The 25,353-nt window shown below is 40.7% G+C and overlaps 1 protein-coding gene across 1 annotated transcript; it reads left to right on the forward strand.

Annotated features, from left to right (window-relative positions):
* Nucleotides 1–483: 483 nt before the first annotated feature.
* Nucleotides 484–23,994, forward strand: mtbp (MDM2 binding protein). Its single transcript, XM_072394612.1, has 23 exons — nt 484–627; nt 1,142–1,225; nt 1,327–1,400; nt 1,985–2,133; nt 2,384–2,442; nt 3,593–3,737; nt 4,000–4,114; nt 6,706–6,822; nt 12,152–12,246; nt 12,621–12,687; nt 13,122–13,239; nt 13,725–13,914; nt 15,350–15,453; nt 16,731–16,886; nt 18,681–18,774; nt 18,928–19,086; nt 19,519–19,614; nt 19,752–20,015; nt 20,172–20,326; nt 20,617–20,729; nt 22,081–22,194; nt 23,207–23,272; nt 23,398–23,994. Exons 1-23 carry the CDS (start codon nt 567–569, stop codon nt 23,440–23,442), a joined length of 2,640 nt encoding a protein of 879 aa, XP_072250713.1. The 5' UTR covers nt 484–566; the 3' UTR covers nt 23,443–23,994.
* The last annotated feature ends 1,359 nt before the right edge of the window (nt 23,995–25,353 follow it).

Genomic DNA, 25,353 nt, shown 5'->3' on the forward strand with positions numbered 1-25,353 from the left:
TAAGTGTAGCTTGTGCAATACTGTTCATATTTAGCTTTTAGTAACTGAATAAAACTGGCATGGAGAATTAGTTTTTTGCTTTACAAATATTCTGGTATGTATAGAAAGTATTTAATTGAACTAAAGTCTTTGTAGCTTTTTTCATTATCAATATTCTAACTAATTATCATTATTTTTCATAAGAAGCAATATTATTCATGCTGGGTTTTGGGATAATCCAAAAGTATTCAAATCAAATCTCGTTTGATTTCAAAGGGACTATGTTGCTCGTTGCAAACTTTAAAAATGTCACTGCAGACATTTCAAATTATTTGACTTAATCGTGAGTTTGTATCACCAACAGTGTGAGATATGTTTTGTGCACCACGTTGCAGAGCCACTGACCGAGCTGTTAGTTCAGGTCCAGTCCAGTAGGTGGCGGTGGTGCGTTTAATGTTCTTTGGCGTTGACGTTCTTTGCACGTCGCTTTGCATAGAGGAAGAACTGGTGGGAAATTTGACGTCGCGGGAAAAGCTGCCCTGTAAATAAACCGACGTTGATCCTGAAGTTACGAATGTTCTCAAGAAATGGACAGATACGTGTTGGTTATATCTCTTTGCCAAACTTCTGATCACCAGGACTGTAAATGTAAGTTTTCATTTGAAAACGGACCGTATTACGTTGCTAAAGTCAGCGCTGCTGAGCCAAATGTTTTCCAGTTTTTAAAGTGATGCACAGCTTTAGTCTCATTAACTGTTCTTTCAAAGTTAAGTTAACACTTAACTGGCTGCTTTACAATCATTCTTTATAATCGGCTTGAGTCGCTTTCTTTTGTTTCCGTTGTAGATGTAGGTATTAGATCCATACGGTCGATCAGTTTGGTATCATAGACAGTGAAATTCCAGAATGAATAGATGTCACAACTTGTGACTCTGTGTAAGTACAATGACTTAATCATGTTTGGAACAAAGGCAAACTTTATAGTACAAACATTTATAGGAGCTGAATATCCTGATCAGGTTTTAGGAACGTGCAGTGCCTCTCAAGATTACAGTGTGACTAATGATGCCCTAAAAGTATTTTTCTGGAATATATTTTAGTCTCAAAGAAATCAGTATTCTGGTTGTGAGAAAACTTGACAGTGTGCTATCACTGTTCACAGGTTTGGAGCCACAAAAAAGAATATATGATGAACTTGATGAGCTCTCAACCCAGGACTCAGTGAGAGGGATCTCTGTGTTTCCAGGTAAAATAACTCCTATTATGGTGGGCATCTTTTATTCAAACAGATGTAGACGTTCGACCGCATCTCTTCCTGAACTCACTCCTGCTGCTTGTTTTTCCCAGCTTGCTCTCTCAGTGGAAAGCCACCCGCTCCGAGGTGGTACTTTGCGGTTCAGGCCTGCCGGGGAGCAACTCAGGTGATCGTTCGAGTCCTCTTTGCCAGAGATGCACCTGCAGGCTTTTAAAATAAGCCATGCTGCACTTTTTTATGCCTATTTACGTAGATATGGACATTTTTCCCAGTTCTGAAAATGTTTTTAATGTTCTAAACAAAAGACCATGAACTAACCGAGTCATCAGCATAATTTCTTGATAATTTGGAGGTAAATGTAGAACAGGGAGGATATGGGAATAGAGAATAAAACCTTGTTATTGTTAGATTTATATCTCCAGTAGATCTTAATTGAAACACTACAACTCTGTTTACTCTTTCTTGCTCTTACCAGAGAAGTGTTAATAGTCAGTAGTTTCTTTTTTCTCTAGGAGTTATCATACCACACACTGTGCTTTTCGACCGAAAAAAAGGGAAATTCAACATAACATCACGCCTTAGTCAATAAAAGGTTTAATCCACCTTTAATCACGTCAGTAGATTTCTTCTGTGTATGTATCCATCATCCTTTAAGCTCCATCCCATTTGGCTTTTAAGGCGTAAATGTATATGGATGTCACTCTTTGAACGACTGGCATGTTGATAAAGGGAGAGTGTCTGGTTTTGTAGTTTTGCAGCTCCGACTGGGAAGAGTTGGGGCCAAACCATCACAAAGCTGACAGTGAGGAGGAGAAGCCTGCTGCAGTTGAAGCATGTTTAGCCTCACTGAGTAACCAGGAGGCAGAGGACCAAAATGACGACCGACCCGCGCTGACAGAGTGAGTGTTGGTTGTGTCATCCACGTTAGTGATGTCTGACATCTGGGAGGATTTCTTTTTTTCTTTTTTTTTTTACTTAAAATCTAATAATACAGATTTTATGTGTTTAATACAATCCGCTAAAAAAGCTTCAGAATAGATATCTGTTTTTATGTACAAGTAGTAATAAACAGTAAAAGACGGGCACAGACGTATCATTCAGACATTGTTTTGTAACTGTTGAACTCCTCTGAATGTCTTCGTCGAACAGGCTGTTGGAGGAGGCTGCTGAAGGACTTCATCTGCTGTCAGACCAGCTTCCACCTCCAGGTAGGCTCGACTCAACCAGCAGTCGCCACTTCGGTCCCTTCATGAAAACTTTCACCGTGTCCTTACTCTGACCTGCACTTGAAAAATATTAGTCATAATGAAAGAAAACTAATATCTGTGTGTTTGGAGTAGTTCAACTCGCCATTTTTCCGTCCGTGTTGCTGATTCCAAAACTTTTCAAATGTGTTAAGATTACCTCTTCTGCACGTCTCAGTTGTCTTTTCCCAATAGAGAAACAAAGCAAAAAAACTGTCTGAAGAGTACATTTGATCTTTGCCAAAAGCTGGCAAAACAAGAAATGAAACGGTTTATTCTGAGGCCGACATTAGCTTTACTCACGAGTGGGGGTCAGTTCTGGTATCTGGAGGTTTTCTTCTAAAGCTCTTTATATTTTGGACTGAGGACTAGGGCTGCACAACAGCGAGTTAGACAGTCTATGAGTTAGACAGTCTATGAGTTAGACAGTCTATGAGTTAGACAGTCTATGAGTTAGACAGTCTATGAGTTAGACAGTCTATGAGTTAGACAGTCTATGAGTTAGACAGTCTATGAGTTAGACAGTCTATGAGTTAGACGGGGCGACATCAAGTGTCTGGACTTGTTTTGGATTCAGGGCAAGTGACGTTAAACAAGAACAAGTTATTTGCAAAGAATGTAACACAGTAGTTTCTGCCCCGCAGAGCAACACCACTAATTTGTTCAATCACCTGAAAAAACATGACAAACCTAAATATGAGGAATGCATGAAATAACAGATATCTTTTTATTTGGCCATAGACACGTGTCCGATCAATACAGTTAGTACTTTAAAATGTTAAATTACTGGGTTTTTATTTTGCATCATCTATTATTTATTCTAATTTAAAGTTTAATTTTTCACTAAGAATGGTTGTTTATAAATGGTGCAATAAAAATAATTTTTTCCAGACACAATTAATGATCGTGATTACAATATTGATCAAAATAATCGTGATTATGATTTTTAGTCATAATCGTGCAGCCCTACTGAGGACTAGCGGTTCTACCCATTTGTGAGAAAAATGTTCACACTCCTTTCAAATTTCTTTTTTTTTTGCTTGGAAATTTTTTTTAAAAAGAACACTGGAGAAAACCAAAGTCCTCTTTGGCTCGTCCTTTTCCCCCTTCTCAGGTAAAGCCCTGCTGGACGTTCTGCTGCTGGCTTCTGCTGAGCAGTCTCCACCTATCAAGGACCTTCTGCCTCTGCTGGGAGCCCTTAAACACATGTCCTGCTGGCATGCTGCGAAGATCAGCGTAGTCACACAGCACTCAGCTGGGTGAGGACTTGACAAATACGCATGCATTCTGCCATGTTTCCTCTCCTAATGCTGCGCTCCAAAAATGGAAATGCTTCAGTTTACCACAAGGGGGAGTTAGATAAATGGATATGAGCAGTGTTGACTTGTCGTAATGGATAAATAGTTTACCAAATACTTATACAAGAGCCCACTTTTTTAGGTATACCAAGACATTCCTTAAGCCTTTATCCTTGCTGTGCCAGTTTTTCAACCTGCGTGACTAATTTTTCTCTCAATTCAGCTGGCAGAAAGTGGCATCCTCTCTGAGCGCTGGTCTGGTTGAGCCTGCTGATCTGCTCAGCTGTATCAGTCACAAGGAAATCTGGAGGGGAAGCCTGGTTATCAGAGAGAAGAAGGTAATTTCACTGGTTCATTTTCACACCCCATTAATCGTGTTGCACTGAGATGTATCTGAAAGAAAGTGACCAAGTCAGCTGGGTAAGGAAAAGTAAAAAAATGAGTAAATCGAGCTGGAGAGAGAAGCGCAAATGCTCGCTCCTTCCTCAGCTAAATTTACATCTGGACATGGCTTTCTATCAAAATAAAGCTGTGGGGAGGGGGCCGTTTGACCATCAAGCTGAACAAAACTGAACAAAACAAGCGTCTAAATGCGTGCTTTGGATATTTCTGTTTCCCACCAGTCTGAACAAACCATGTAACGGAAGCAGGAAGATCTAATAACTGGAATGGGCTAGCTCATAAATTGCGGGTTTTCAGAAGGATTGTGGTTATGTTGATAGTTTCTAAGTTACAGGAAAAGTTGGAGACTTAGAAATGTGTGTGTGTGTGGATGCTGTTTGGCTTGCCACAAAAACAGATGGTATAGATGTATATCTGTGAGTCTCCTCACAGGACCAAAACCTCCACACACAGGCTTACTGTGTGCTGCATGTAAGTTACTGAGAGAGAGAGAAAACCTCTTCTGTGTTGCCACCTCTGAGTCAGTAAGACTGGTGCGTGCGCTCTCTGGGCCAGAGCTGAAGAAGCAATCAGACAATTCTTTATCAGCTGTTATGAGACTGTAGCACACATTCAGGGCAGAGGCAGCTTTTAAAAGTGGGAACTGAGAAGGCCATCTTTCTGATCAGGTCTTAATTAGTTAAGATGCCTCTAGACCAGGGTTAATCATGGTTTGTAGGCTTGATTCTTGCCTCAGTTTTTGTGCCCATTTCCTTTCATACAAAGTTACTCATGCAGTGCACACAAGGCCACAGGGTAAATTTTCACATTTTTCCTTATAACTTGAGTGACTTTTTTTCCTCAGTGGGGACGAGTCTTTCTTTTCTGCTGAATTAATCTCACTTCAGGTCATTGACGGGTCATGGGAAATGTCTCTGTCTTACCAGCATTGCCCTTGTAGAGCTGACTCTGCCTGACCTGCCGTTGGAGAAGGTCTCGGGACAGTTTCTGTCCGCCCTCAGTGGATACCGCTTGGGTTTAAGACAAGCAGACACGGTGTTACGCTTCGTGTTTTAAGGAAATCCGAGTGTAAAAGTAAAAAAAAAAATAATGAAAGGAGGTGGGCTGTCCAGTCATTGCATGTGGCTCAGTGCTTGCCTTTTTCTGCTGAGCCAGATGCTGAGCCGTGAGCATTCACTGATGAGAAGTATGTCAGAGATCCTTTTGTTCAAGCGCTGCCCTGGTCTGTACACAACGCCACCTCCAGAAAATAATTAATCTTATTTTTGGTGCGGAAGAACTCGACTGGCTTACAAAGAGCCCTTTTATAGATAACCCGAGTGATGTCCTTGTGGCTGAAAAAGAACAAATTCTGCGAACCAGATATTTCAAAATATTGTAAAAAGCCTTCTCAGAGGAGAAGAAGCTTTTATATCTGTATGTATAAAGAGCACAAGAGGTGTAAAGATCACATTATAGTCTATAAGTTTACTGTATTTTGGTTGAAACTGAACTGGGTGCAGGTGAAGGGGCGATACATTTTTGTTGTTCTTACTGACATCTTTTCCTGCACGCTTCTTATTTTCCATTATGGGTAATCTCTGGCAGGTGAACCAGTTTTGCATATTTGGACAGCATTTTTGCATATTTTATGACTCTCGGGAGAATAAGCAATCTGTTTCGCTGCCGATTTTTCCTCACGTCTCACATTAGTTCTGGGTTTCTCTTCTGGCTGAGAGCCTCTGTCGGTATTTATCAATGACTTTAAATGTTGATCGGCTCATTTCTGAAAACCCTACTGTTGAGGTTACTTGAGACGGCTCAAAAGTTACACACCAAGGGTTTTCATTTGTTTTTGCCACAGCCCGGTATGTCTTTCAATAAACTAAACAGTCTCCTGCTATTTGGATGACATTGAACATCTAACATTACACAAAGTTTGGGGGATAATAGGAACCACAATCTGAGGTTTGACTTTGAATAAGAGAAGGAACGCTAGCAGGTGCATGTTGCCTTCTGTTGTCTGCAGCATTTTCCTTAGATAGTTGTATTCCAGTCATCTGTTTCTATGAAAGCATGCTGGAATGTGTTTTTTCTTCTCCAGTCTGTTATGCTGTAAGCATGCTCCTTTGTTAAAGTGACTTCTCCTGATTAGCTAACCCTTCCAAAGTAAGTGGGCTCCAGCTGTCAGTCCGTAAAAGGCTCACTGTTCAGCAGAAGTGAAACAAAGTAGAACTCTCAAAGGAGTAAAAGCTAGGCAAAGAACAACTGACTGCTTGACTTTCATGTAACACAGCTGATCTTTCTTTTAACATGACTGCATGCAGACATGTAACCGTGCAGCCATGTGGCTTTTTTTTCATATAATATGAGAAAAAGCGCTTGATAGCAGTATATTGTTCTATCAGTAGCCTCCTGAGTGAGGTCAAACCCTTTGTCTTTACCGCTTCTATGTCGTTTAACAGTCCTTTTCTGTCTACAGTTGTGCTGACAGAGTGAGTTTGCAAGTGATTTCTGAACTTCTTTCCACTGTGTGGGTTTCCCTCAGCATGTATCAGAACTCCGCTTTGATGGCTTTTCTCTGCGCCTCCCTGTGCATCAGATGGCAGAATGTAACCTCCTGCAAGCTCCCTACACCACCACAGATCATAAACTGCTCTCTGAGGTAAGCATTTCAAAACCTGACTTTCCACATCACTGAACCTTTTGTTTAATTTAACTTCAAAGTCAATTGAGGGAAAGCTCGCAGTGATTTGAGAACGATGATGGTTATCTTCTTGTGATCACATTTTAATCGGCCTTAATCACCATTTTGTTTTGCTTTGCGGTTCCAAAAGTTGAATCATTTCTAACTTTGTCCTCTCTGGAAAAAGAATGAGTTCCCTACGCCAGCAGCAGCTGCCCCTCTGTTGCTAATAGTCTTTTGCCAGAGTGCTGTAGGGTCTGCCCTCAATCCAAGCCAGTGTGGCGAGATGTAACACAGTTGAGGGGTTTTCCATTTCTGTGGCTCCAAAAGACTATAATGACATTCTTCTGTCCATTTGTGTGCTCTTTTAAACTCCAGGGAAAGTTTGGATTGGCAGGATGAGTAGATAATGACTGAATTTTTATTTAGGGTAGGGCTTTGACCCCAGTTGCCCTCGTTCTTACCTCCCGGTTATGGAGTTGAATGAGCTCCATGCAGTTCATCTCCTAATGATTTCTGCAGGCTGGAGGGAGACGAGGTCAAAATGGTCACCTCCTGGCTGTCCTTTCATGATATTGTGGAACCTGTGACCATCATTCAGATAAACTAAATGTATTTTATCTTCCAAATGTGTGTTGACCTCTTTTCAGTCTCATGGCTTTTTATGCAGAAAAATATCTGTTAGAGTATAGAATCACGCCAGTGTTGAGGGGTCCCACAGTAAGACGTTCCATTATTAGCTTTTCAAGATTTTCTGTTACATATTATCTGCCCTATTAACAGTTAATTGCTTAGGTGACGTTTTGTCTAAATCATTGCTGTTAACTCCTATTGTAAAGATAAAATTGACGTTATAAATCTAAAGTATTAGTTCACCTCAACTCTTAAATAGCTTAACGACACATGTGAGTATAATGCAGAACTTGATAACATGAATAAAACTTCTTGTCATATTTGCTGAAATCCTTGGGACAGACAATCTGTGGATCTCCCGTTAGTGTTCATCAAGTAATTTGCAAGGTTCCAGAACGCCTGAGTGATAACAACCGGTTGAGAGAAGTCTCCAGTCGCTGTCAATAGCACATTTCACATGTCGTTCGCACCTTATTGGCACAAAAAAACCCTTTAACCTGCTGCTTTTCCTTTTTGGTATTTTTCACATGCTGAACAGAGGAACCTCGGCATCGTATCAGTGTGTGCCTAAACGCAATAAGCCAGTGACGACAGCGTCTTTGGTGAAAGTGGTGTGTTCTGCAATGTCGGCTCTGCCTTATACACACAGCCCCTTTCAGCTCTTCTACTTTCACTTCTGCTACTTCCCTCCAGTGGCGGGTCAACTCTGACCCACCATATTGCCTCTGTACAGTCTCTCTTGACACTGATGCACAAAAAGGCGCATAATTACTGGCTGTCAAAGTCATATGCAAAAGAACCTAATGAGGGTCACTTACACTGTTGCCATGGGCTGTAAAGGCAGTGCTGAAGCGAAGAATAAAGATTGTATTTACTCAAAATTTCATGCTAAATTCACTTTCTTCAAGGTCTTTGGCAGACCACATGCATGTACCTTTTTCTATGTGGTGAGAATGGTCCTCTGTATTCGGCTAAGAAGCGCTGCAGTGCTTATGTGTCATTATCTTGTCAATGGGAATGGCAATAAATGGGAAAAACACTACCTGTTCATCTATAGCATGTTTGCGCTAATATTGTGCTAGCATGCTAACTTAATCGTCACTGTGGGGCCCAGATTAGCCTCAGAAAATTGCATGCATAGCTGGAGAGTCTTGATCTTGTTGGTTGATTTTAATCAAAAACAAAACTATAGTCTAATAACACTGATCAGTTTTAATCTTCAATCTTTTAGGATTAGTATTGTGACACAAGTGATTTTCACACACAAAATCAAGACAACGTCTGGCAAATCTAGCCCTGACACTGTACAGAGCAGTTCTGTGTTCTCACTACAAATACTCCTGGGAGGCTCAAAGAGAGGAGGATTGCAGATGAGTCTGTCAGCTCTTTGCATTTACATCAGTACTACACATATCTACATTAATGAAGGAGCAGAATGCACTGTACAGGCAAACGGAACAGGGGGTGAAGCAGCAAGCATTATCAGCAGTCACGCTCGCAGGAATATGCACATTACCCATACTGTGCACGAGGCAGCTGGAAGGTCTGAGCGATGTTCGGACTTATTTGGGCGATGCGACCCCTGTGGGTTGTGTCTTCAGGGCTGCATTGCAGCCGTGAAAATAATTCCGTTTTAACTGTAGTTCTTTGAGAGCGGTGAGGTAGAAAAATGCATTTGTTTGTTTTACCACTCAAGGTCAGACACGATTTGTGTCTGTTGAGATCATCTGGAAGCGCACCTACATTTGTAGAACACGACAAATTAAAACCTGATCGTTTGTCCCTTTCTGTGGAAAACAAGCATTGCAATTACACATGACTTGGAGGCTGTGTCTTTTAAAGATGTTAATTAGGACAGAAAATGTGCCTTCCACATGACAGCATATTTTATAATGGTTATCATAATACATAGGACAGCGTAGTAATGAGTTTCTTATGTAGATTAATTAGCACAACAATAAAACCGTACAGGAGAATTTATGGCCTGATATCGTCTGCACACACACACACACACACACACACACACACACACACACACACGCACACACACGCACACACACACACATATCTGATTCACATCTAATAAGATTGACAACGAAGACAGTTTCTGATGCAAACATTAATAGGATCATTCACTTCATAGGTGTGAGTTTTGTGGCAATCAGTTCAAGTTTCTTCTTGTTTGTTTTGGTGAATGTGGTGTTTACACTGCTAATTCTGCCGTGTGCACTCATTAGTAAGTTAAAACAGATCTATTGCTTTGGTTTTCTGTGTGTTTGTGGGTGATGCTCATTTACTTTCCTACGGGGAATGAGACAAGGTGCGTTTGTGTGAGATCTCATCAGACTCGCGTACAGAGAAGCAGATGGCGATGATTGTTTTGGCGTACAACAAAAAGGGGGGAAAAAAACTCGAGCATCTCCTCACTGCTGGGATTAATGTTTGTAAAAAAAAATGAGTTGCAGTCAAACGCGTCAAACATACACAAATATAATCTAAGCTATGATCAGTCAAAGTGTTTGGTCTGACATGATAATTATGAACCAACACACACACACACACACACACACACACACACACACACACACAGACCTACTTGTCCTCCGCGGACAGAGAGATCTCAGTGTGCTGTGGGACCAGAGATGAGACAAACTGTCATCGTACACGTGGGAAAGTTGAAGCTGACGCACAACTCGTGTTGCCTAGAAATGACAAATGCATTGCACTTATTTTTATGACCGTTAGACAATAATATTCAACCTATAATCACATTTAAGTGAGCCAGTGAGGTCATAGATTTACCACATAACCTGATGTTTGAAAAAAGGAAAAAAAACTGCACTTTTAATTTAATTTTTACCTGATTTTACGATGGTGTCTAAACAAGAACCGCGCTCTGCACAGAAATGTTTTATCAACATCCTTATACAAACATTCATTTTCTAAAACTTAAAAAAAAAAAAAGACTGATGGAGTGAGTTTCCCATCCGAAGGTGAAGTTTGGGTCTACTTTTCTGCTACATAGATGATGCACCTTCAGTGGGAAAATGTAAACATTTTGTTCCCTAACAGTCAGAAAGTTTGACATTTTCAAGGTAAAATGTGGGGGGAAAAAATAGTGGAATGTCATGCATTCAATGGCAGGCGTAGTGAAAATGGTGCTGAAATTGTACACCTCTTTTGCTATTTTACTAATTTCCTAATTTATGGAGGTCGCTTATGTCACCGAAACCTTTTCCATTCTCCTAATTTGATTAGCCTGTGAGCTGCATATTGAGTGAGAAAATATGAATAGTAAATTTAGTCTTGGACTGATCCATCTGCCATACAGCATATTCAAATGGTGACACTTAATCTCTCTGAGTGCTCTTTTTTTTTTTTTTTAAAGGAGCCTCAACCCTGCTTGTCAAGAGGAAAAGAGTTTCACATAAAACTTTGGGAATTTAGAGCTGCTGAATGTTTTTTTTTTTGGACCAAAAAAAGGAAAGGTCACAGTTGTGGCGGACATCTTTCAGTCTCCTGTCCACAAAGTGTTTCGTCCGGCATACAAACCAAACCACACCTTCACTGTTTGGGAATGCAGCTGGTGATAATGGCCCTCGTTCAGCCCTGCGGCCGCGATGAGCTTTGCGTGGCAGGACACGTTCTTTTTTTTTTTTTAAGTGAGCACAACAAAGACTGCCTCCAAGATGGCAGAGCAGCAGTTCATTCACTGTATGAGGGATGAACCGGTTAGGGAGCTTAGTGACATTAAAGACCACCAAAAGCAGCAACTCAGCCCACCTGGAAGTACGGAAATGCAATTTGGGATTTGGCAAGTTGCTTTGTACCAGCTGAACTTTAAAAGATTAAGTACTTTCAAATAGCACCTTTTAGACAGCCTTTTTTAAAATCCCTACAAAAACCTTTTAGCCTTTTCCAAATTCTACACACTTTTGTTAGCAGATAGGGCTCAATCACACAGTTTAGAGCCCGAAGAATACTTTTAAACACAGGGATTTATGTGATCTCTGCTCTTTTCTGAAATGTGATTTCTATTAAATGACAGTGGCGACAGGGCTGCATACACCGTGAGCTAATGAACCCAGGACAAGGACAAGGACAAGGACACGGCACAGAAACAGAGCGATGACTCACTCATCCAATATCTAACATCTTCTGTCACTCATGGTCACATTTGAACATCCAAAAACACTGTTGCCACAGCCAGTGTTTTTTTTTTCAAGTCTAGTTGAAGAGCTCGTAAGTTTCAAGGAACTTTGAATATTGAAAGTCTTTATGACACTGGGGTGGACAAAGGAAGAGGGAATGTTGCTGACTTTCTCAGGAAACTGGAGAATTGACCAGTAGCTATTGATATGTTCTTGATTCATATTTCTGAGACATTCTGTGGTAACAAATGATGTTTTCCCATGTTCCACATGATTTGTGCTCATTGGATGTTTAAGGATGTTGGTATTTTGAGCTTCTTTAAAGGAAAGTTGTTTTGTTGACTCAGTCCTTTATCAGATCTGGAGCAAAAGAATAACACAGCATCTTGCTCAAGAAAACCTAAGTCTTCTCACTGATAAATGATGAAGTCTCCAAATCCTGAAGTGTTGCATCACGTCTTCTTTTGACTGTTGTTCTGTTTGATGATGTGTACACTCACCCTCTGTCTTTTGTGTTGTTGCAGGTCTCCCATTACTACGCACCAGTTTTAGACTTGGTTCAGCTTGTTAATCTATCTGATGTGCCCGGCTTTCTAATGTCCTCCACCCAGTTTGAGCTGTATCCTTGTTTTAAATGTGTCTGTTTACAGGAATGTGTTCTACTTTCGCCACACTGTATGTTTGGTTGAAATGGCTACGATGTGTGTTAGTTTTTTTTTTCTTCAGGCTTGCATTAAATACCAAGAAAGTAACCTCCAGCATATAACAAGCACCAAATAAACATGTTAAAAAGCTTAAAAACTTACTGGCTTTAATGCCAGACAGCTAAGTGTGACATGTGAGCCCTTTGACAGTCACAAACACATGATAAAGTAGCTGAAACCTTTAAAATACATGTTAATCCAGGAATTTACAGCTGTTAACTTCTGTAACTTTTTGTCTCTAAAGGTGATAAGTCCCGCTCTCTTTTTTTCCTTCACAACTCACAAACAGAGGTCTGTCGGGGAAGTCGGCCAAAGCTAAACTTCTCTTGGACCAACTGAGGTCTCTTCGTGGAAAGGTATTGGTGTCTGTGTTCTTATATATGCAGAAGGCCCTTAAAATAAGTTGTCATTCCCAGTTGAGTGGATGGTTTAAATGCATTTAAACCAAGAGATCTGCTTGAGAAATTAATCTTGAAGACAGAAGATGACATATGAGATTAACACATCATTACTTGGAGTGACATAGGTGTCGTATCACGTTTAATTTGACCTTTATTTTAAGAAGCTATTAGCGGGCAAAGTCAGAGGTTTACAATTAAAGCTGAAGGCTTTACCTCTCTGTATTTATTTTGTGTTTATAGTTTCTTCAGAGGCTGAGATGAACTGTTTTCGTGGACAGTTGGCAGGTTTTAGAGGCTGTTTTAAACAAAGCCTCGGTCAGTCTTGCGTGTCATTAAAGGACTGAGAGTCTGTGTGAATGCATGTTTATCTACCGGCTTTCTGTCTCCAGGTTGGAGCTTTGTTCAGCCTGTCCTGTATAATCACTCCCATTGCGCAGCCTGCAGCCAGCCAACTCAACTCTCAGCGCTGGAAAGAGTCTCTTGCCAGGACACCAAAGTCATTATTAGGTAAGACTGTATTTTCAAGCTTTTGTCCCTGTTAATTGAAAACTAGCAGTAACAGAGATGTACCATGTCATCTTCTGCAGTGACATGAATTGATTACAGTTACATGGCTGTAATGAGGTATTTTGTTGGGAATGCAGACTTGGTTTGGTGCTGAATTTACATGCAAAACACTGCTGGAAAAACCTGAGAAAATGAGATTTAACTGATAACCTCACCCTTCATTGTATTTGGTTGGAGATGAAAAGAATAAAAAAAATAAATAAGACAGCAGGGATTAGGTATATTGAACACTTTGATGCTTAATTATACTGATAAAGGATTATTACAAAACGTGGAATAAGTTTTTCTGGAAAATAGGATGAAACAACAGCTGGAGAGCGCTTAAGTAAACATTAGCAAAGATTACTCATTAAATCATGAAAAATCTGTTTAATGCCACGGATTAACTTTGTATCCAATTTCTGTCCTTCCTGCCTCACCCGTAGTGCCTGATGTGGAGGTGAAAGGTGAGAGTGCCCTCTATTTCCTGTTGGTCCAGGGCTCAGATGATGTTGAGTCTCGAGCCTGCTCGGTCAGGATGATACACTCCGTCAGTCAAATTAATGGAGCGGCTGCTATGGCAACCGTCTCCAGCTTGCTAAGCGGGAAGTCTCCATCATCAGGTATATTTTGTGTGTTCATTACTGTCACTGTAAAGGTTTTGTTGTCGCATTTATTCACAGAACTGTAGCCTCGGTAACAATGTTTTCAAAGCCTGATAGTGTCAGTCCGCTCGGAAACTTTAATTTTGAGAAACTAACAGCTTGAATGAACGAGTGAGCTGTGTGTCGTAGCTCCAGCAGACAGAGCTAGAAGGCTGGCTGAATCACTGATCAATGAATTTAAACTTTCAGATGTTGCACCAGCCCCTAACACAGTGTTGCCTCCACCTCAAGTCCACTATCTCTCTGAAGAAGGGGCGCCTCGTAATCTGAAAACCTCAGTTGCTGTCTACTCAAATTTAAAGAGCACTTCATGAGTGCTTGTAGCTTTGCGAACATCTAGTAGTCATTTATTATCTCCTGTATTGCAAAGAAAAGCCCTTCATTGCACAGCACGTCGGCTTGATTGGAGTAAAAGGACCCGCTGGTTTCATTGACTGAAATTGAAGGTTGTCAGTGTTCATCATGTTATTCTGTGTTGCAAAAACCGCTGTTCTTCACTGCTGCTGGCCATCCAGGCTGAAGATATTACCTTAATTAAATCCACATAGCCCTCTTTTTCGATTTCCCTCTCTTTCTTATCTGTTCTTTTCTTTCTCTCACAGCAGCAATGGTTGTGGTTGTTCTTTTAATCATTTTCTTGTCTTGGACTCTACAATAAGAAGAATCCTTCGTTGTTTCTTCAGCTGTGTATGAGATTCAAGACCCGCTATGATGTTTCCTCCTGAGAGTTCCTTCTTGTTATAAACATTTTACGCAACCTTCAGAAGACCCTTTTCTTTACTTTAGATATTTTCAAATGCAGAGTCGGACTATAAAAGATGCCCTAACTTGCTTCAATGACACAGCAGAGCTTTTATTGGAATTCATCTTAAAATACACACAGGAGAGTTGTTGTACCTAAACAAAATCTTGATTCTGACCTTTGTATCTTGTGCCAGAAATACATTTAGGAGAAAAGTTCCTTTTTTTTTTTTTGCCAACAGAGGTTTCAAAGGTCATCGATCCTCCAAAAGTTTACTGAAATGTATCGGAGCAGTAACCTGACCCTGGTCTTTTGTCTGGTTTTGTTTGTTTACGAATGCAGATCCAAACTCTTATCTTTTAACTTATGACGCCTTTGAATTAAACATTGTTTACTTGCAACCCATCATCACTTGCAAAAAGATTAAGAAAAGTTATCATGGGTGGCAGAAATAGGTTTGATGCTATGTTGTATGTTGTAGATAATTTGATGAACTCAGGTTTTGTTTTTCACAAACCACTAAACCATTAACAAACATTAGATATAGGTATATGACTGTGTTTGATTCATACTTTTCCTCATTGTTATGGGTCAAGAATATGTTTTCTAGGTTACTGTTAGTAATCACGTCCGTGACTATTTGTTTGATCTTGTTCAGATGTAGCGTTAGGGAACTTCGTCCCCTGCCATGTTTCCAAGGAGACTGCCTGCTGAAGAGAGAGAGGAAGATGACCCAGGTTCAGACTCTTGTACTCAAAGATTATCTTAGTGAGCCCAACATTTGAAGGACTTGTGGATTTTATCATTCGGAACATTGTCTGACTATTTCAAAAACAATCATGAAACTATATGATTTATTAGGTGTTAAAAAAAAAGACAATATAGGAAGACAGTCCTTGAAATTTGGAGAATTTGACCATTTCAGATGAGAAGAAAACCATTAATAGCTGTGGAAAAAAAAATTTGCTTGGATACCAAACCAAACAATAGTGGGGGAAAACCATAGAGTAGGAATAGCCTTTAGGGCATCGTTTGTATGGTCTTGTTTAATTATTTAGAATTTAATGGGGCAAAAGGATCAGTTGTTTGGTTCGTCTGAAAATAATGAAAACGATAAATCGGCTTGAAACTGTTTTTATCTTTTTCTCCTACCAACTGAAAAGAACCAGATTCAAGGATCTGGTAGGATTTACCTTTGAAAACTACTGCAGCTGCACCTTAAGGAAAATGCTTTTCACATTAGCAGTGATTTAATTGAGCTGGTTTAGAAAAACATTGTGTAATATAACCGTGCTTCTCAGTGTTGGCTGATATTATAGACTTGGTGTAACTGTGGAGTCCTCTCAGAGCTCCCCGAACTGTCGAGGAATTTCAGCTCTCTGCAGTCCCATTATTTTACTGACACACATAATGTCCCCTTGCCCAGACCAAGATACTGAAACATCAGCGGAGTGAAGCCAGATTAAAGAAAGTGGAGTAAAATTCTTCATTCTTGAAGAAAAGCAGCGGGGCCGTCATTTGAAAAGGCCACGAGCAGAGTTTAAAATCCTGACAGACTACGAGCCTTAATGAAATTCCTCCCAATTTATTCAGCCTTGGCATTAAATGGCAGTGGAATGGCATGTCCGAGTAAGTTGAAAAAGTTTAGAGGAAGTGTAGGAAGTTTTACTGATTAGTGAAGTGTCTGTGTGCACACACACAATCGCGGGTCTGTCTTTTTATCTCTTGCACTGCAATCAGTCTGTGTCTCTGCATGTGTGTGATAAGTGTGCAGGTCCAAGCGTGCGTCAAGAACTCATTTTATCATTCTCTCACAGTTTCACCGGGTCTCTAACTCGGCCGCACCACTCCAGCTGTGTCATTGTATTTCTTCTCCACAATGAACTTCAAATAGAATAAACTGCAAGAATCAAACTGCACGCTAATCGGCAGTGTATTTCGATTGAATCAAACTATTTGATCTCAAACTTTACGGCTAAAATGTTGATTTGTTGAGAGAAATTCTGAAAGGCTCACTCTTATGATTTTGTGCTCCCTCTAATCAGGACTCAAAGAAGAAGCCTCGGCCTCAAATTCAGTACCTGTGAGTGACTTGAAGGCCATTCTGAATGTGGCCAGGCAACAATATCTGAGGATGGTCGACTCTACTCTGCCCACCGCTGCCAGCTGCCTGATGAACCAGCAGGCGCCACAACAACCAGGTGTGGGATAAATTATACGCAAAACTCACTTGAATTCAGAAGACTGTATTTACAGTTGCTGCTACAGTTCACTGACCTTTATAGACCTTGCTTGGTCTTAGCATATTCAGTCAGCTAATAGAGAAACAGGAATCCTCACAATACCGTGGGCCAGAATTCAAGCGAGACGAAAAGGAGACTGATGTCCGTTTGCCCACTTTATCAAAATGCCACGAATTATTACACAGCAGCGCATCAGTATTCACTACATGTACCCTCGTGGGGTGACAGTTTTAGGAAACAATAACGGCTAATAAATTGTTAGTAATAAAACAAATTACAGCCTGCAGCCACAACTCAATGTGCTCGACGAAGGCACTTCTAGTTCTAAAAATATCGCTTTGGGGCTAATAGGCCCATGTGTCGAGCAGTTTGGCGTCGTAAACGTTATATTGTTTGGATTTTTTTTGTTTGTTTTGAGTGCCTGCTCAAAACTCTCCATCATTATGTTTATTGTATAATCATCAGTGCTTGTAGATGGAGTCGTTGGCTCAGCATGTGTAACAGCCTTAGCATAAACTGCAATGGACGAGCACCTTTTATTAGCAAAACTGCCACTTATCTAGTTAAACAAACAGCCCCCAGCATGAGCTTATGTTGTTCTGTGTTATATCAGTTTCCTATTCTGCACCATTTGGCTGTCCCACTCCTCGGAAGAAGCACTTGAGCTCAGCAAGATGTGAAGCAGAGGAGATAAGATGGTGAACACATGTATAGACAAGCGATCTAAGGTGCAAATCAGCTTATGTTCCCTAATCCTTTCTCACCCTTTGTGCCATTAGGTATGAGTTTTGCATTTTTCTTCCTACATTGCCTGAAGGTGTTAACAACTTTGTGTGGGCTGACAAACTTCTGGCAGAGAGCGTCGGTCTCTTCATACGAAAAGCTTGCATCCTCAGGCCATCGCCGTGCACAGCCTCTCATTGCCTGTAAATCCGCTGCATCTAGACTTATCATATTTCTGTCCAACGAGAGATAACATCCGATCCTCCTATCCAAGCACAAAAATAGTGCCGAGTAGGGGATATTTTGGATGCTTCATCTGTTCAGAGTCCTGTCTACTAAGAGTTATGTATGTTAACTCGCATCGAGTGAAAGTTCAGATAACTTTTGCAATCCATCATGTAGTAGTAGATTGTTCTTACATTATACAGCATGCTGAGTGTGGGCACTGTCTCTAGGTTTGTTTATGTTGTAACAGCTGTTTCTGTAGGAAAGTGCTTGTGATCTGTGAGAGGTTTTATAATGTATAATGCCACCTGTATAATGTCTTACTCATTCTTTCTGGCAGCAGCAACTTTATTTCCTATATAAAAGCTGTGAATGCTCATCCATCAGCATTTGGAAATGATGGATATCTCCCATTTGTTCTTTAAAGTCATCAACTACTGTGTGCTCCAGCTTTTGGGCTGAGCACAGAGAAACACTACAGAGGCATCTGAGGTCAAGCTTTTATTTGGATTTTTAGGCACGTAAATGCCTTGCAGCTAAGTGTCCTATTTAGGTGGAAGCTCATTTACATTTACTGTGTACTTATGCTTTCATTGTTCTGTTGAAATGTAATGCATCACGCTGTCCCAGTTTTAATTGAAACTGACTAATTAGTGATTTGACAGAGAAGTTGGCTTTTCAACTGCACGTTTTGGCTCATCAGTGTCGTTGATAAAATGTTTCATGCCACTTGAAATGCTCTCAGCACTGCAGACGCAGCCTTTCAAAAACTGCAGGAATAAACTTTATTGTATTCGTTTTTAGGTTCTCAGTCCATTTCCCAGCAACCACCTGACTGGCCTGAGAGAAGCGCCCTCCACAACATAGACAACCTGCAGAGGAGACGACAAAAGAGAAGGTAAACAGGACCGTCTCTGTTCCAACAAGTTTACCTCCAAAGGGCTCATCGTTTTCCATTATGGTTTTGTTTAGTTTTCTTTTATCATTCTTTTATTTATTTAATTCTGTGTGTGTGTGTGTGTGTGTGTGTGTGTGTGTGTGTGTGTGTCAGATTTGGTCTGTTAGGTCCAGGCTCTAGTGACAGTGTTTTTGGTCCCAAAGACAACCAGAGGGGCTCCTCTGCTTCACTAGACGCCAAAGAACTTCTAAAACATTTCACATCTGATGGCTTTCCCACTGGAGATTTACAACCTTTGGCTATCAACAGAAGGTAAGTTCAGTCATGAGAGTTCAGATAGCATCTCCCTGGCTTGTTGAGCTGTGTTTTCCAGAGTGAGTGCCAGCTGAAGCTTTTAAATCCGTCTTCACTCCGGCAGATGGAACATTTTCAGATTTATAATTGAACACATGCATACTCTAGCCAGATAAACGGCACATGTGTAGTCGATATGGGTTTGTTTGGAGGATCTGAATGACAAACACTTAATGAGCCTATGATTAGGGTTTGATAATGATCACTACCCCCTATACAGCGTGTTAACAGCTTCTACTGCAAGGTCATTGAGCTTGGGGAATAAGCACAGCAATAATCAAGTACTAATACATGTTCTGTCAGACCAAAATGTTGTTTAATGAAGAGAATGTTGAATTGAGGGAAAAAACTAATGTTTCCCATCCTTTTTCTGTTTTTTTTTGTGTTCAGTAATAATGTGTTCCAGTTATCGCCTGACCTCTCTCCCAGAAGAATCAGTCGGATGCCTTTCAGCAAGGCTTCAGCCACTCATTACCACGGCATAGAGTAAGTTTATAAAAAGTATACATTACAAGCAGCTGTGAAGCATTAAACATGATCATTAAACATGATCAACAAACACTAAGATCCTCATCCTCACACTTTACTTTCACTGAAAAAATCGTATGTATTTGTTCATATAGGTTCTGCCTGGATAACCAGCGGTCCCTAGACCGAGACCAGACCTTTGTGCGGCTTCAGTCCCGTCTGATCCGCTATGAGACCCAAACCACCTGCTCCAAGGAGCCCTGTGCGCTCCCCTTTGCCCTCAGCCCCGCCCCCTCGCCTGCTGTGATGTCGGAGCCAGGAAGTGTGCCTGATGGAGAGACTCTGCAGAACAATGATGTGGCACGGCTCAAGCGCAGGTCCTGGGAAACAGACATGGTTGGAGGGTATCCTCGCAAGAGGTACAATGGCGTTTGTTCCTTTTAGTTAGCCGCAAGTTTATGCGAATTAGTGAGGAAGATGCAAAGATAGAGGAGATCTTAGAAATGAAATGTTATCACTTGAATGCTCTTAATCTCGATTGCGTGTGCCCGTATCTGTTTGTCTGAATGATCCAGGTTGGTGAAGTCAGAAAGCAGCGACTCCCTCTGTTCACAGAGCAGTGGCAGCAGCGGCACCCATCCCGCCATTAGGTCTCTACGACAGCAACCGAGCAGATCCCAGTCCACGTCATCCTGCGTTGGCACTTCCTCAGCCACAAGACGGACCTCCGGTAAACTTTGGACCAGCTTTTACACTTTCTGCAACACTGTGCAACAATTCTTGATTCACTCTTGTTCTTACTGTGTGTATATAATGATAGGAATGTAAGAAAGTGCAGCTGTGGCTCATGGGAGGTCTACACAAAGTTATTCTGTTCATACTAATTCAACAGTGACACTTTACAGACATAGACTATAACATTTTGGGCTTGCACACTCACTTTGTTGCTTATTTTTTTTCTTTGCTGCACGACTTGTACTAGTGTGGTTTATTGTCAATATTCGTGACCTGCCTCCCCAGCTTTGGTGACTCTCCCCTGCCCTGAGAGACCTAAACCTCAACAGCAGAAGACGCATCAAGGAGACACCGAGGACAAACCTTCCAAAGAGTCACGTTCCCAGAAACACAACAGGGTAGGTGACGTGTGCATTATCAGCTTTTCCATCTCAGCATGCCAAGCTGACTTTGTGCATGTCAGCTCCTCTTCTACTAATGCAGAGTTTTACAGGAAGACTGAACAACCTGTACAGTGGGCTAGTAAGAACTGACGTGTCACTACGGTCTAAAATGAATTAAAATCTATAGATGATTGAAATGAGAACGCTATCAAGTATCTTACTGAACAAAAAGACTAAACTTGCCATTCAAGGTCACTGACCGCACAGTGTAGCAGATTTGTGTCACTCCTGTTCAGATGCTGCTGACGGGAACACATGATACTGTAATTATCAGGGCAAAGTAGTGAAAAAGGAATTTTTAAAGCCCTGCTTTATTGCAACTCTTGTATTGTTTTCCCAACTCTCGCTAATGGTTGGTCTTTGCTCCAATGAACTTTTACCTGATTTGGAACAAAGTGCGACCCAGATCTCCACCGTTCCTTTATTTAACATTTACTCGTTTCACTTCTATGAGAATCTGAGAACAGCTGAACACGTAACCCTTGCGGTCTCCACCAGCCCTACACACTGTATAATGTCGCAGATGGACACACAATAAGACACAAGTCTTCCTGCTGCAGTGTTGGAACCATGCAACAGCTCAGGCAGAGATAAATATTTCATATATGGCATGATCACTGTGAATGTGTGGGCTGCATTGTAATGCTGTGGCGGATCCACTTTAACAGCCATCACATCACCTACTGCCTGCTGCCACAGAAGCACAGACTTTACTCTCAAATTTTTCACACTCATACAAGAACACACACACACCTCTGCAAGGTTTCTTCTGTCCCACGCATAGCTCACACTCTGCATCCCGATCCCGACCTTGACTTGTTCTGATTGCTAACGCGCTTATCATCCAAACCTGAGAAACCAAAGAACAGTTGGCCCTATTCAGAAATAACGATAGCACTTTATTCAGGACAGAGATTAAAAGCCGCCTTTCTTCTCCTCCTGAGACTAAATGGCACTGATGATTTTTCACAATAATTTATGGCGTTTTCTCTGAACCGTTGCCTTGACAAGATTAAAGGCGGATCTATTTATTTCAGGAATGTGTTTTCCCCCGTCGCCGCTACCAGTGAGTTATTTGTATGTTTGTACCTGCAAAGACCCGCTGTGAATGCAAAGGCGTGCATTTGCACGAGGGTGTTCCCCAAAGTAAAGACTCCCTGACATTCATTTGTTTTCATGAAGGAAGCTGTGCTAAAATCAGTCCCTGTGAACTGTCTCACCGTGAGGTGGTTGGGGAATAAACAGAATGGCGAGTTTTTACAGTTGTACTAATAAAATAGCGTGCGTCTGTTTGCTGTGTCCTCAGATGCTGCAGGACGTAGTAGCTAAAACACTTAAACACCATGGGATCACTGCAGAGCATGAGTGCTTTGAGGCCTGCAGCAAGAGACTGTTTGATATCTCAAAGTTCTACCTCAAGGTTAGTCCTCTTACTGCTCACACACAGCCAGTGTTTTCCTCTTATTTGACCATTTCTTTGGATGTTTCTCTGTACATGAAGGATTTGTGTCTGGTTTTGTTGTGTCATTGTGTCAATTTTCCCCAAGCCAATGACATTTGGATGTTTTGTAACTAGTTTTTATTTATGTACATGTTTCAATGTTAATCTATGTAGTCTGTGTATATCTATGTAACTGTTTGAAAGACGGCGTCTCCTCTGTTCCATACGCCTGTGAGTGAAAGCATCACATGAATATAGTTAAAAGTTTTTTTTTCTCTCTCAAATGTCGTGTACAAGTATTAAGTAAAACTTTTTGTCTATTGGCTATTGTATGAGAAGGCAAACACTGCCGTCACAGCAGAGTGGTAAAGGATTTATTCTTTGAATCATTTACATGATTTAGATCATTTTGATTTGCTAATAAGTCTTTTTAAGGGGACAAATAAATAGCAAATAATTTTTTACAAATAATTTCTACATTTACCATATCAAATGGCTTTGCTTCCCTTATGAGGGGCCTATTTTAGGTTTAAAAAACACAGAGACTTCTCTGTGAAAAGTCAATATATGTTGTCTGCATACAATTAATCTGGCGGTTCTACAGTTCAAGGTTGAATTTGATTTAGCGATGCTCTCAAATATTAATTTTATGTCATAATTTCCGACTTGACGCAGGGCCTCTTGCTTCAAGTATTTTAGAAGAGCAAGTGGCCTACAGAAATGGTCGAAGGCACGCTGCAGTTTGTATAAAAGAGGCTGGAAATGCCCTTTTTTTTTTTTTCTACATGGGAAGAACGTTTAACTAACATGTTGCTACCAAAGTAGGGCTTTTTTTATTAACTTATTCTTTACCTTTAAAATAAGAAGCCCTGCATGTGCTGTAAATGTGTTGTAAAGAAACCAATATACACCAAACATCAAAAGAGCGCCAATATATACGATTCCAAAAGGAACCATTAGGAGTTTTCCTCATTCTGATGTTCGATTCCAGGATCTGAAGACCTCTCGGGGGCTGCATGATGAGATGAAGAAGGCAGCCAGCAGCAATGTGAAACAAGTAATGTCGCCAAATACCAGCTTCTCCACATGATTTAGTTTTTTTTTTTTTTACAACAAAATTATTACTTTTTTTTTTTTTTTTTTAATTCACAACTAATTTTTATGATATATTTTCTGTTGTAGGTCATTAACTGGGTGCTGGAGAAGACCTCAAAGAAAGGAAGATGATAATGTAGATTTGAGTGTTTGTGTGTGTGTGGTTTTACCTCAAAGGGCTTTACCTCTTTTATATTTTAACACATTTATGAGAGTCTTTGATGTTTTAAGCCTCTCTGATTGGTTTTAAATAGTTAGATCAAGCCCTTTTTGATTAACTTAATCCTTTTATTTGATTTTGTTTTCTTCCACTTTCCAGGAGACCATATAGCTACCCACCACTTTTAAGCTTGTGTTAGTGTGTGTGGTTGTGTGCTCACCCTTATTGTAATGCTACCATTGCTCCAAGCCTTTAAACCGAAAAAATGAAACACTCAAATCAACGGGACGAGCGCCTCTGGCTGCAGTTGCTCAGAAGCCACGGGGGATTAGTTGTTCTCTCTAGGTTGTGGTGCTCTTGTTTATTTTATTTATTTATTTTTAGCAATTTTCAAATGCAATTTGAAATTCCTTATCAAATGTTATTTTTCTCTCTAAATACATGAATCATTTTATTGCTTTGTGTATGTACATATTTTATCTGTGTTTTTATCATTTTCTTGTGCAGCGCAATAAATTAACCTTTTTGTGAGGAAAAGTGTGGCTAAAACTGCAGGGACTCTGAATGAAAGGCAACGTGTGTGTGTGTGTGTGTGTGTGTGTGTGTGTGTGTGTGTGTGTGTGTGTGTGTGTGTGTGTGTGTGTGTGTGTGTGTGTGTGTGTGTGTGTGTGTGTGTGTGTGTGTGTGTGTGTGTGTGTGTGTGTGCGTGTGTGCGTGTGCGTGCGTGCGTGCGCGCGCGCGCGTGCGTGCGTGCGTGCGTGCGTGCGCGTGCGTGTGCGTCGTGTCTGACAAATATGTATTCTGTGATGACAGCTTACAACCCAATTCGGATGGTAGCTGTTATTCAGTGAATACAAAGCCCCGAGCAGAGCAGCACATTATGCTGCGCTGATTATTACTGACAAACAGTGCTCTACTTGTTAGTTATCAGTAGAAATGCATCAGGAAAGCTTTGCAGAGATTTCTCCACGATGAAACAACACTGTTGGGATGGTTACCCAAGAGGTTTGGCCAAAACCAGTTTGTCCTCTTTGCCAAGTTAACATAAAATAACCAGCTGTTCTTCTTCAAGTTGAACTTCACAGCATAATTCCCAAACCTCAGTACAGAAGGTTGTTTTTGGCTTGACGTTACGCAGTTGAACAAGATGGTTCTAACAACGTCTTACAACTCCAACGCACGAATTCCCGCAAGGCCAAATATGGTCATTAAGAAGCTGAATTGTCTTTTCTAATACATTTCCTTGGTTGGTTCGTCGGGTGCATAGATAACAGTTGACTTTTCTCAACATTAAGCTGACCTGCTTCTCACCGACTGAAGGATGCTGGTTATTAAAAAGAGATGATTTGTTGTACACTATTAGAAAATGTAACGAATGATGAAATTAGATGTTAACACAGGAACCGTTCTTTTTTTTTTTAAGGTTTTCAAAAGCATTGTGATCTGAAAGCAGCTTGTTTTCTCACAAACTCCATTTCTCACTTAAATTATCAAAATAAAAGCCAGTTTTCTTTAAGAAAAAATGTCGTGCAATCATGCAGAAAAGGAGCTTTGTTGTCTTGAGAAAACGGAATCATCTCAAGCGGATGGCATTAAATTCAGTAACTCTAAGCTCATGAAAACGTACACAAAGTTGTTTTAAAAAGCGCCACATTTCAGTTCCACAGGGCAAAGATAATGTTGGAGTTCAAAGAGTTTAGCCGAGCAACAGATCAAGAGAATCTAACTTCTTTTTTTGTTTTAAATCAGAACCATGAATGATTTACAGACACGTTCTGTGGGCACATTAAATTAACAGCAAAATATGAAATGAGTCGGCCATCTGTTGCTGCAACATGTGAAATACATGTTAATAATGGCCATGGGATGTTCCTGTTCCAAGG

The sequence above is a fragment of the Leuresthes tenuis genome, unplaced genomic scaffold (assembly GCF_036924035.1).
Source record: "Leuresthes tenuis unplaced genomic scaffold, fLeuTen1.0.hap1 SCAF_10, whole genome shotgun sequence".
NCBI classification, from domain to species: Eukaryota; Metazoa; Chordata; class Actinopteri; order Atheriniformes; family Atherinopsidae; genus Leuresthes; species Leuresthes tenuis.

Bases quoted from the DNA above. Each gene is read 5' to 3' on its own strand.
- mtbp (XM_072394612.1), top strand. From the start codon at position 567: ATGGACAGATACGTGTTGGTTATATCTCTTTGCCAAACTTCTGATCAC. The intron at 628-1,141 runs GTAAGTTTTCAT...CACTGTTCACAG, and splicing joins TGATCACCAGGACTGTAAAT to GTTTGGAGCCACAAAAAAGA. The intron at 20,730-22,080 runs GTAGGTGACGTG...CTGTGTCCTCAG, and splicing joins GTTCCCAGAAACACAACAGG to ATGCTGCAGGACGTAGTAGC.